Below are 12,770 nucleotides of genomic sequence, written 5' to 3' on the forward strand. Positions count from 1 at the left end.
CGATGTCTGTGCAGAAATTTGGTGCGTGTACCCTACCCCATAGGGAAGCAATAGGCAGCAGAGCCACGCAGCAGTAAAGGTCAGTGCACACCGTTTTTTCCCAGTCCTTCCCAAGGTCAGGCTTCACCTCGCACCTTTCTGTACAGCTGCAGGAAAGCCCATAGTCAGCTGGACTGTCTTGGGAGAAACTTACAGGACTCACATAAAGCTCCCCAAAGCTTCTGTTTCAAACCTACAGCAGTGAGGTTTGATGCGGCGAGAGCTGGTAGGACTTGGCCCCTAGCTTCCAGAACAGCAAACCACTGGACTTGGGGATGCCTAGCTGCCCTGCAAGTGTATTTCCATTGCCGTCACGATGATATTCACATGCTTAAAAATAAGCAGCTCCCTAAAGAACAGTCTTGAGTCATGGCCATGCCTTCTAGAATATTCCGCCTCTAAAGAAAAAGCTGACTGGTAGAGGGTTAGTCAGCAACGTTACCTAACGACCTCCTTTTGGGAAGACATGGGTGATTTCACTGAGGATGTTACTGATTATGTTAATAAAAAGAAATAAATTGAATACGTTGTTGAAAAGGTCAGCTGAGCTCTCTGAAAGTGAAGAGGGCAGTGTTCAAAAGGCGGGAAAGAAAGAAATTAGGGACAAAAATAATTACACACAAATTAGCTTTTTGGAAGGATGCTTAGGAGTCTGGCTTAGTTGTACATCTCTAAGAAGAAATCATAAAGACAGACATGAAAATTACACTTATTCTTTAGTTTTTTAAACTTTGAGTTTAAACCTAGAGGCTCCCAAGCTGTGGTACACTCCTCAGAGCCATCTTCAGCCCCGCAGAGAAGAGGGAGCTGCTACTGTCAGTGGTGGCACACAGCTGCAAATAAGTCTGGGGACTGGCTGTACAGCTCTTATGAAGGAAAACCCAAAATTCATTACTCAGTATCTGATTTTTTTTTCACTTACAGATGACAGATCAACAGTTTTGCTCACTGATGCCGACTTTGGAGAGACGTCTAAGCAGAAGTCACTGACTGTCACCCACACAGTGCATTACCAGTCTGTGTCACAAGCTACAGGACCACTGGTGGATGTTTCTGATGCCCGGCCAGGAACAAGTAAGCATATAAGAGAATATATTATCTGGAGAGGAGAAAGCTATAAGAAAATGAATACTCTGCTCCCGCATTTGCATCCTCATGGGATTTTTTCTTCAATCTGAAGGTTGAGAGAAATCTATTTAGGTCAGCAGAGAACATTTCTTATACAATTGCATTTAGTGATTCAATATGGTAAAAATTGCATATGCATCTGAAATGTAGGTGTAATTTGAAATAATTCATACCTGGCTTTCATTAAACCAAATGCATGCTAGATATTAATTTCTAGAATTTATTGAGTAAATTACCTTAATGGCTTTTAATGTTTAATATATTTTTTTCTCGGTGATCAATCTTTATTGTATTTCAAAATATATCTTCCCTCCTTACCTCTCCATCAGGCCAGAAATACATTTCTCATTATTGCTTTTCTGAAAAAGTTGTATTTCCAGTTTTAGTTATTATGGTAAATTACTTTTCCCAGATATATTCATGTTGAGTTGTTCTTACAGTGATTAAGATACTGTCGTAAATTAATATACCGCTGCAATCCATTCTTCTTAATTTCTCTCATGAATGTGTTCCATATCTATGTAAATGGAAAAGAAAATCACTAGATCGAAGGAGTACTTCTGAATTAGGAATATTATCAAAGTGTAGTTCACTAGCAGTGTGCAATTTCTAAAATCTCTTGGATTATTTCTATCCCCTGATCGCTTCAGAATTTGTTTACTTGCTGAGTTTGGTGAACATAAATGCTGAAAGCTCAGTTGTGCATCACCTAAAATGCAGACTATTTGAAAAATCTTCATTTCCACCCCAGCCTTTATAAATGACAGCTGTTCTAGTCCTGACCTTGCTGCTTTTCTAACTCTGACAGTGTTAATCTATGGCTAGTTATTTCTTGAGGACTAGATTGGTACCACCATTTTTCATCTGTGGGGAGTCATGACATTTGAATTAAAAGAGTCAAGATACAACATTTGTTTTCTTTCTAGTACCGCTCTTGTCTCACTCAGTTCATTTACATGCTGGCTGGCCTGCTCACCAAGAGCAAAAAATATAACATTTTTGTCATGTTGGCAGATCAAGATCATTTGAGTGAACAACGGACTCTCCATTGTTTTCCAACCCGGCCTTTTTTAATAAGGAAAGAGGCACCACCCCCAAATTGCCTGCCTGTACCACACCACAGCATTTTATAGCACCAGCATCTTCCATTCCTAATCTCCTTTTTTGTGTGCAGTCACATGCTTCAGTCCACGGAAGTCAGGGAGGGACCTCCCTCAGATTAAACAGGAGCTTAACTCAGTGTGAGAGTATGGTCTGTGTCCAGCCCCGCTTTGGAAATAGAAATCCACCATGGGTTTCATTATGCAGTAAAGATCTGATTGCAGCAGTGCTCAGGGCTTGGTCAGAGACTTCTAGGTTGTGTTCCCTGGATTTGAGGCACTGATATAGAGGCGAGGCTATGAGATTTTGTTTAGACCCACAGCTTTCTGTCTGAAGAGGGGTGCAGTGCCCAGCTGGGTGGCTCAGAGGTTATGGATCCTCCCACCTGAGCACACTCAACAATTGGCAAATATTCCCTTACAGCCCTTTTTAAGTTGTTCGCTGGTTCTTTTGTATTTATTCATAAAAGAGGTATGCTCCATGAACCTTTGCCTTGCTCACCTCAGCTCTCTACAGTTATGTTTCAGCATATGACAGCAGAGCTGGCTTAACAACCGGGGCCCCAGATGTTTTCCATCACACCGGCAGCTCGGGAGCTCGCGGTGTCTGTGCTAGAGAGACCCTTTTGCAGGCTCAGCGCAGAGCTACTGCTCAGCATGTGCTCAGCAGGACGAGCACTGGCCTCCTGTGTGCTGGCAGCAAGCTCTCCCGCCGCCTTCGAATTGCCGACGAGAGCCTACGGAGTCACGGGGCCAGAGGACAGTTGAGGTTGGAAAGGACCTCTGGGCCCTGGCTAGTGCAACCCCTCTGCTTAAAGCAAGGTCAGTTAGAGCCTGTTGGCCAGGACCATACCCAGACAACTTTTTAATATCTCCGAGGATGGACATTCCACCACCTCTCTGGGCAACCTGTGCCAGTGGCTTGTCACCCTCACAATAAAGTGTTTCCTGATGTTCAGAGGGAAGCTCCCATGTTTCCCCTTGTGCCAATTGCTTCTGGTCCTGTCACTGAGCACCACCAAAGAGAGCCTGGCTCTGTCCTCTTTGCACCTTCCCTTCAGGTATTTTTATACATTGATGAGATCCCCCCAATCCTTCTCTTCTCCAGACCAAGCAGCTCCACCACTGTGCCGAGAGTGTTCCCACCAGCTCTCTCCTGTCCTTCATGTCTTCCCTCGAAGCAGGCATGAGGCTCACTTCTGGCCATGCGCCAGCCACATGCCAACTTTCCACAGCTGGTACAAGCGGTGACTTACACTGACAGGCTGGTCATGTCATGTCAAGTGCGGTTTTGGATGTTACACATGTGAGACGGCTATGTGTTGCACGATCACGAGAATCAGTTATGAATGGCACTGGGTTCATATTTTTCCACTGCTGTAGGGGGGAGATGTGAAGTAGGAGAAGGATCAGACCACAGCTGTTATTTGTAAATAAATACCTTGTTTCTTTGAAGCAGCAGAATACAAATTCTTACAGGGAATGCTTAGGCAGAGGCAATGCTCAGAGTCATTATCTGGGTATTGTTTTCTTTTTTAAATGGCTTCTGCTAAAGTCTCTTACCTCAAAGACTGACAACTTCACCATTTGAATGTCAAAGAACATTTGAATAGATTTGAATTTTTCATTTCTAATACCCTGTCTCTCTATTCTTAGTAATATCCTTTCAGAAGCTTTGAAGAGAAATCCTTCAGTGCTGATTTAGTCACTTTCTGTTTGCAAGATAATGATTTTTCTATTCTACTTGTTTTGTTAGGGAGTACAAGCCTCACTTTTACAGAAGAACTATTTATTAACAAAAGGAAGGAGGTCAATTTTGGCAGATAGTTTGCTTTTACTCCCTTGGTCAGCATATTATCTCTAGGATAATAAAAAAATAAAACACTGTTGACCTTAAAGAAGTAGCAGATGATTTTTAAAGTTTAAGAAATGGTGTTTATTTACTAATTTTTTAAAAACAGATAAATTTTTATGAACCTCTTCCTCCTGAAACTGTGACGGCACTGTTACAGGTTATGTTTTATGTCTTGGCTACTTATTAAAAAATAGGGAATCTGTAGTTGATTAATATCATAATATAGTTAAAGTATTAGTAAAATATCCAGAATAGGAAATTATATCACCACATTTCTGAGCACATTTTTTTACAAACGGAGGGCAGGTACCTGGTGTAGGGTGATTCTGAGGGCACACCTACGCTGTTAATTTACCTTAGCCTTCACTTGAGACATGGTGTGAAATCCCCGACCAGATCTACTTGCCTTGTGCTCTTTCACATCTCAAAGTGATTTTGGTACTGGAGAACTGCTTATGTTGGAGTAAAGGGATAATGGGTGTGTCAATGGGAGGTTGGTGGGGCGCTCAACTCCTCAGTTGCACCCTTGTAAAAATGTATGGTTTCATTAGAGAGTGTTTCAAAAAAGCGTTAGCAGTTTGGTCATGAACAGCACTTCCGCTGTTCTTTCTTCTTCCACGAATAATGTTTTGTGGGATTTTTTAACCAACAGGATTTCATTGGCCATCCCCTTCTGACCGGGCTTGTTTGTCACCTTATCAATTCAAGAGTCTAGTGGCAAATACCCTCTCTGTTATCCACCACAGATCCAACCACAAGGAGGAGTGCCAAAACCGGACCCACAGCTCGCAACCGCTACGCTAGTCAGTGGACCCTCAACAGACCTCACCCCACCATATCAGCTCATACCCTCACCACAGACTGGAGGCTGCCCACTCCCAGGCCAGCAGGATCAGTGGACAAGGAAAGCGACAGCTACAGCGTCAGCCCCTCGCAGGACACGGGTACGGGGTGCTCTGCAGGGCTGCGCTGGAAAAACTGGACAGCAGTAGCTGCAGTAACCTTCTTGGTCCTTGATTTACTTCATTTGGTGCTTAGGTGTCATTTTTTGTCCTTGCTAGGGTGTAGGCTATTTATAAGGGGTGCCACAAGTGCATATAGCACTGGCGATAACAGATGTTGTGCCCGTGGTTTCTCATGCCACACACATGCATACTGGAGTCCTTTGAAACATGTGGTGGTAATTTCCCCTGTAGCAGAAGCACTGTACTTCCTGTATCTGAAGGAAAAAGTAGGATAACTTGCTGCATGAAATGGCATTGACCAGGAAGGGGCAGTGTTAGCAACCAAGAATATGCCTGAGTCATAGGTGGAATGGTTTTAGGGTTTGAGCTACACTGAGGCTATTATTTTCCTTTTCCCATTCATGTAATATGTTTATAGGATTTATTCTAAGTGGAAAAAATGAGACGGAAAAATCTGGGATTAGAGTCCAAGTCAAAATCCATTCATATCACTGAATACTGCAGCAGCTAGCTCCGTTTTTCCTGAGAAATAGCATTAAGTTTTATTCCTCTAGATGGTAAGTGGGGAGACACTGAATACATATTCTGCCCCCAGTCTTCATCTCTCCTTGACGTCTTCACATTATAAATGCAATTGTAACTGAAAGGAAAAGATTTGTCCTCTGCCCTACACTGAACAAGTGACAAAAAAAGGCAAATAAATGAGTAAATGATTAAGCAGAATTGTCACGAAGCAAATCTAATAAAGGTTAAATACGAAGAAAGTTAAAATATTATTCAAAGGTATGCCTGACAGAAGTGAATCCAGGCTGACTCTGGCGTCCTCAGAAGGAACTGCCTATCTGCTATCCTGATTTTAGAGGAAAAGTGTCATGTGCAAAAAGAGCTACAAAGCAGTAGGTGTGACTGGCCTTTCACCGTGAAAACCAGTATGACTGTTTTTATTCTTTCTATAAGAACAAACATATGACTTCCCTTATATCCAGCAATTTATAGGTTGGAGTTCTCATCTTTTCACAATTCGTCCTCTTAAACTTTCAGACCCCTATGTTGTCTCCATAGGGTTACAGCACTCAATAGATACCTCTAGCCAGCTGACAAACTTCATCCTGACGTCTTCAGGTAGAATTACCATAAGGCTTTAAGGATTAACTCTCATAGCTATACAGATAAAAATATAAATAGCAAATGTTATCTCAGAAACCCTTTTTGCAGACATTCCAGATTTCAGGTGCACTTGCCCGTGTTCCAACACTTTGTCACCAAAAAATATTTTCCAATGCACATGGGCAGAGAATTCAATTTGCTGTGTAGTTTAATAGAAAAACTACATGCAATTTTGTAAACAGACTTCATAATTTATGTTTTAACATGGCTACTTCCATACTCTGTGTCTACCTTTGAACACAGAGTGATTTATGTAAGGGATAGAAAGCTTTAGATCATGCTCAAGAAAGATTTTCTTATGCCAAAATGTAGCTCTATTATGCCACTTGGTTTCTTGGAAAAGAACAGTCAGATTAATCTAGGTACTTCAGAAGTTTAAAATTTCTAAATAAACATTATAATAGATGTAGCCAAATTACGTGTTCAAGAATCAATTGAACTAATGTGCACATTTGATCACTTTTCCAACATGGAGTTCAGATTTCTGAATCTAGTTAATATTTCACAGAATTTAGGACTTCTTATCAAAACAATTCCAGGTTTACAAAGCATTAGCTTTCAAACTTAGCAGAAATGTATTGCAGCAGTTCAGAGCTGTAACTAAGTCAAATGTTCGAACTAGAGGCCATTAGAAATTTTCTGATGAATCTAGGTTTCATGAAGTTCACCTTTGTCTTGGATGAACTTTCAGCAAATCTAAAATAGGTGTTCAAGCAGATTCTTCCTGGAATAGTCTCCCCAGGGCATGGGATATGGAAAGCTGGAGGTCCCGAGCTTCAGGGACTAAACCGGGACCTTTGCATGACCATCATATTTACAAACACAGCTCTATGGCACGGGGCAACTGCAGCCTTCCAGGAGTTTCCAGTTGATCAGAAATTTGGGAAGATGTTATTTTCGTCTGAATCAAATGTGGAAAATAGAATGATGTTTCCTGTGGGGGCAAAAAAAAAAAAGCCTTGTTTATGTTCTGGCCAGCTCAAAATCTCAAACAAGTTACAGCATATTTTAGAAGTAGTTGTCATATTAAATAATGCGTGGTCCTATTTACAAGTGGCAGGAGTGTTGTTCTTTGTGCACAATGAAAACTGATGCAAGACCCTAACACACAATAAAAAAGACAAAGATTTGCAATAACAACACAGTTGCCTCTGGCTGCTGTAGGAGTCCCATTTTTATGAATTAGCTTTTACATTGTGCCTGTTTATTGAACACCACCACCAATGTCTGAAATTGTACAGATCTTGTGATGAAACACGACTTCTGCCCAAGGAACTTTTGAAAGTCCTTTGCTCTTCCAGCCCACTGAAATAGGAGTGCGATGGGTGCAACAGACCAGTGATGTGTCCCCACAGAAATGAGCACTGCATTTCCAGAATGCTTTTTAATGTATCAGTAGCCATTTACACCTTCAATAATAGTGCTTGTTTAAGAAATATTGATGTTCTCAGAAACGCAGCAGCAGAAAAGAACAGGCAGTAGCTCATAATATCCTCTGTGTCAAATATGAAGCCCCCATTAGCTTCAGCAGCCTTGAAAAAAGCACCTGAATGACTGCAGGCTGGTAGCTACTAAACGATATTGCTTTCTTAAGGCCTTTGTTCCATATGAAATGAGTTAATATTTTGCCTGGTGTCTAGAGAGAGAATGCCTGAGAGACATTGCCTTTATATTTGACCTTTGTCCTCAGGGCTTTCTCAAAAAAAAGATATAAGATTGAAACAGGTACAGAAAGACTATCCTTTCTCGCCTAGACATCACCTCACAGAAATACTTCTGAGATGCATTAAAAAGATAATGTAAAGAAGCTGTTTCTCATTTTGCTAGATCTTTTGGTGGGGGGGTTGTGGGTTTCTAGGATTTTTAAGGCATTTAACTTTTAGAGAGACTATTTTTTGTAAAAAAGAAGTAACCTTTTTCATGTATTAAAGGTTATTTCTTCTAAACCATTAATTTAATGCTAAGCCACAATTCTTCTAGCAGAATAAGAATTCACTTTAGATTATCTGTAAATATCAAGTAACAGACTAAACTAAAAATTGTGCAGACATTTATAGTGAAGCAGACTCGTTTAAATCACGTTGATAATTTCAAGGACTCTACATTTTATTAAGAAATACTATCATGTTCATAGCTTTGCTTCCAAAAAGATTTGGGCAGATGTTTTCTTTCTCCCATTATTATGTTTCTGATGTTTAGATCGAGCACGAAGCAGCATGGTCTCCACAGAAAGTGCCTCCTCAACGTACGAAGAGCTAGCGAGAGCATATGAGCATGCAAAAATGGAAGAGCAGCTGAGACATGCCAAGTTCACCATTACCGAATGCTTCATATCAGACACCTCGTCGGAGCAGCTCACGGCAGGGACTAATGACTACACAGACAGTCTGACCTCAAGCACGCCGTCAGAGTCGGGGATTTGCAGGTTTACCGCATCCCCCCCCAAACCTCAGGATGGAGGGCGCGTGATGAACATGGCAGTTCCAAAGGCACATCGGCCAGGTGAGACATTAGAGGTGACATTTTGGTCCTTGAGGTGAGCGCTTCACCCCATGCATAGGCTAGTTAACAGGAGAGGGCATATCGCAGGGAAGGAAGAAGGTGCTCAGAATATCCTGTAACTACTTGCAGAGATAATTGCTTTTTAACCCAGCTAATATAGTATTTGAGTATATTCTCCCGTATATGGAAAAATTAGGGACTTGGAAACCCAGGAACAGAAAGGGACCATCTAGGCCATCAAATCCATTCCTCTACAGCTGCAGCCATCAGGCAATAGACCCTTCTGGGGTAAATAAGACCATATGGGGGTACATATGCCCATCTCCAACTTAAACCACTTGCAAAACATGTCTTAGAGCAATACTTTGTGCTTGAGAGCAAAGGCTTGCCATCAGAACAGTTCATAAGGACAGATTATAGAAGATGTACTATCCCTTCTGCCTTGTATCTTGTCAAAGATGTAATAACCCTTTGGTGATGTTCTTGAGCTGTTACACTCTCTCTTTGACATCTCCTAATATCAAACTGGGATTATCTAAAGGGGGGAGAATTAAAAAAAGGAAAAAATGAAGACTGTACAATAGCTCAAGGGATATGGAGCCTTCTACCTTCAGAAAAATTTAAACCCACTCCAACTTCTTACTTACTGAAGGTGCCTGAGGGACATCCATCTATTGGCCTCAGTCAAATTTCCAGTTCCCAAAGAGTGCTGTTTCTGGTGATACCACAGTGCACAATAGCATAGGTAGATTATTTGTGGCAGTCTGAGATCACACATGTTATAAAACCTGCTCAGAAGATTTGGCAGTCTTTGTTACAGAATACATGATGTGACATCATGGGAGAGGATTCAAACGAAGAAAAGGCATAATTACGTTGGTGTGCTTTCTGAAACTATGATTATTATTTTTTTTACTTTATCTTTATTTAGTATATACAATTGCCAGTGTTGGTGGGGCTACATACACAGAAAGTAATCAGAAATGCTCATATATGTAAAAAGAGTAATGAATAAGCTATGGTCTTTTGCTTAATATACACCATAAATGTAAAAGCTGTTGTGAGGACAGAAGAATGGAAGATAGACAGTGGTATCAGGAAGGTCATTCAGAAGCAGAACCTGACACTGAAAAGAAAGCATAAAGGATTTTGCTGGAGAAAGCTAAAAGAAGAACATGAGAAGAAAAAGACCCAGCGGAAGGTAGAAAGTTATAATACACAACACAGGAAATTAGTGTATTGTACAGATAGATAAGAGGAAAAATAAGTAGGAAATAAAATACTGAGAGAAATTACTGACTTCTACAGAGTAGAACCACAAACCCAGGAGCTGTAGAAAGATACAAAGATAGAAATAATTTTCATCTGTAACTCAAAAAAGTAAGATAAATATTTATCCCTGCTCTGCTAAAGGGAAGCATCTGCATTCACAGCTAAGTCAAAATTGCAGCCCTCTCCTTCCAGTAAGTCAACAAACATTTTTTATCATTTCTTTAACAAATAACTTACTCTCTTCCTTTCATGTTCCAAATACATTATTTATGCATATTTAGTATTTGGAAATATTCTAATATATTCCATATAAAGATGATTTTCTTGAGGGTGTACAGCACCAAAATATGGTCACTGTGCTTGAGTTAAAAGCTTCTGGGGTTCGAACATCATCAGAGCCCCCCTAGTGAATTACAGACTTGTAGCCATATTTATCTCCATTAGTTTAAATGGCTTGAATTTTTAACTTTTCTTGATTAGCTTTAGCTTTCCTTTAGAGTATGGAAATTAAATATAGTATTGAATTAATAATTATCTTCAATACCTTGAAAAAAATTGAATGTTCCAGTGGAGCAACTTGAATGTTGGCCCATAAATATCGAATGGTATGTTATTAAAGGTTACTTTATGAAGGGCTTTAAACAAAAGAATCAGATAGAAAGAATTTTCAGTAGTAGCTGACAGACCAATATTTTTAGTGTTCAAATCAGTGAGGAAAGACTTACTGAGCATCCTTCTTCTCTCACCACATCAGAAATTCTGTGGAAGTAATTAATAATTCAAATACAATGAATCAATTAATTTTACATTTGGGAATATGGAGAATAAATAAAGACGTTAAGGTATTCAGATTAAGTAGATGAGAACATCTAAGATGAAACACTGACTGTGCTTCTTTAGAACATCTTTATTCTTCCTTGAAGTCAGTCTTTTCTTTCAAGATAACTTTTACCTGTTTTCATGATGTTTTGCTTTTCTCCCCCACTTGATCTCTTTCTTGTACATCACTTTCAGCAACTAAACCATCTGCTTTATCCAACAGGCAGCGTTTGAGACCTCAGGTTGCTCCAAACTGAGATAGTTAATGATTAGGAGTAGGGAGCCTGAATGTTTTTTTATTAGAGGAAAAGGGATGATCAAGATTCAATGACATGTATTCTGGGGCCTGACATCAACGCGCTGTGACATTCCCAGCTTCCATACCATTTTCATTCAGAAATTGAATCAAAACATTTGTTCCCCCTATCAGCTTGAATTGTATTTGGATGGCTCATCAGATGTCTAGGCAAGCTTAGTAATTGATCATTTTTAGCATGATAAGTATGAATTAGGACTGCCTTTTCAGAACTTCTACACATTACGTACAACTCTAACTCTGTAATTAGTAATGTGTAGTAGTTGATTGCCTCATATTCTAGCCCACTGTAAGTCTTCTAACAGACCCTTTTCCTTTTAGTCTGCTGGTGCTGCAGAACTGCAGAACTGCTTCTGACTTCTGGATTTCTACACCTTTTTCCTGATATTTAATTTCCAGAAACAAGAATCAGTTTCATGAATTCAGCCCAGGCATGGGACCTAAAAATGCAAGGATTTTGCCATGAAACAATAATGATAATTTTATAAAGAAAAATAGAGCAATCATACCTAATGTCACAATAAATTGTAAATAAGGAAAAAAAAAGTTATTTTGGCATAATGAAACTGAGACATGCACCGGGACTTCAGAATGATCTGGATATTTGCCATGATTATTCTTTTATAATTCAGACCGCCAAATGTATTGCACTGTAATACACATCTCTACATTCCAGCTGAAGTTATTGCATCACAGAATCACAGAACGGTCGAGGTTGCAAGGGACCTCTGGAGATCATCTAGTCTAACCCCCTACTCAAGCAGGGCCACCTATGATAGGTTGTCCAGGACCATGTCCAGTTGGGTTTTGAGTATCTCCAAGGGTGGAATCCACAGTCTCTCTCAGCCTTTTCCATGTCCTGTGTTACTACCTTCCCTGTTCCATTCAGCAGCAGGTCCACATTTTCCCCAGCCTGCCTTTTGTCACCTATATTCTTATAGAAGTCTTTCTTCTTGTCTTTGACATCCATGGCCAGATTCAACTCCAGCTGGGCTTTGACTTTCCTAACCACATTTCAACATACTTAGACGGTGTCTCTGTGTTCCTCCAGGTTACCTGTGCCTGCTTCCACCCTCTGTGTCCTCCCTCTTTGTGTCTTGAGTTTTGCCAGGAGCTCCTTCTTCATCCATGCAGGCCTCCTGATATTTTTGCCTGAGTTTCTGCTCATTGAGCTTGGAGGAGGTGGTCCTTGAATATCAGCCAGCTTTCTTAGATGTGAGGCTACTTCTAGTTGTCTGTACAAGCTGCTGTAGGTGTTTTCTGCATCATTATCTTGACACCAGGCCAAAACTTTCAAGTATACACAGAAGGTGTTATTAAACAGTCTTCAGTAAAACATATTTTCTGAGCAGCATTTTTCTCAAACTTTTCAAAAGTCATAGCTACAGGAAATGGAAGAGGGAAGTGAGATTTTTTTAATTTAATCCTACATTCAGTGTTTTGAAAGCATGTCTTACGCATCCTTTCTTTCTGAGTTTTACAGCTCCGTAGACCCATTTTTGGAAAAAGATGAGGTTATTTGTAGGTTTTGCTTCAGCATCATCAATAACATTATTATTTTTCCTTTTATAACGACACATTATAAACCACCAAGCAAACTGAGACTG

The 12,770-nt window shown here is 40.2% G+C and overlaps 1 protein-coding gene across 1 annotated transcript in view; it reads left to right on the forward strand.

Annotated features, from left to right (window-relative positions):
• LOC104621586 (Down syndrome cell adhesion molecule-like) overlaps window positions 1-8,756 on the forward strand; it is a gene marked incomplete at its 3' end in the record, with an annotated part of 37,865 nt that extends 29,109 nt beyond the window's left edge. The window contains exons 8-10 of the mRNA XM_010288109.1: window positions 964-1,113; window positions 4,869-5,066; window positions 8,454-8,756. Coding sequence (XP_010286411.1) covers window positions 964-1,113; window positions 4,869-5,066; window positions 8,454-8,756 — 651 coding nt within the window. The remainder of the gene's footprint in view (window positions 1-963; window positions 1,114-4,868; window positions 5,067-8,453) is intronic.
• Between the last annotated feature and the right edge of the window lie 4,014 nt (window positions 8,757-12,770).

This window comes from Phaethon lepturus, unplaced genomic scaffold, assembly GCF_000687285.1.
Source record: "Phaethon lepturus isolate BGI_N335 unplaced genomic scaffold, ASM68728v1 scaffold9355, whole genome shotgun sequence".
In the NCBI taxonomy this organism is placed as follows: Eukaryota; Metazoa; Chordata; class Aves; order Phaethontiformes; family Phaethontidae; genus Phaethon; species Phaethon lepturus.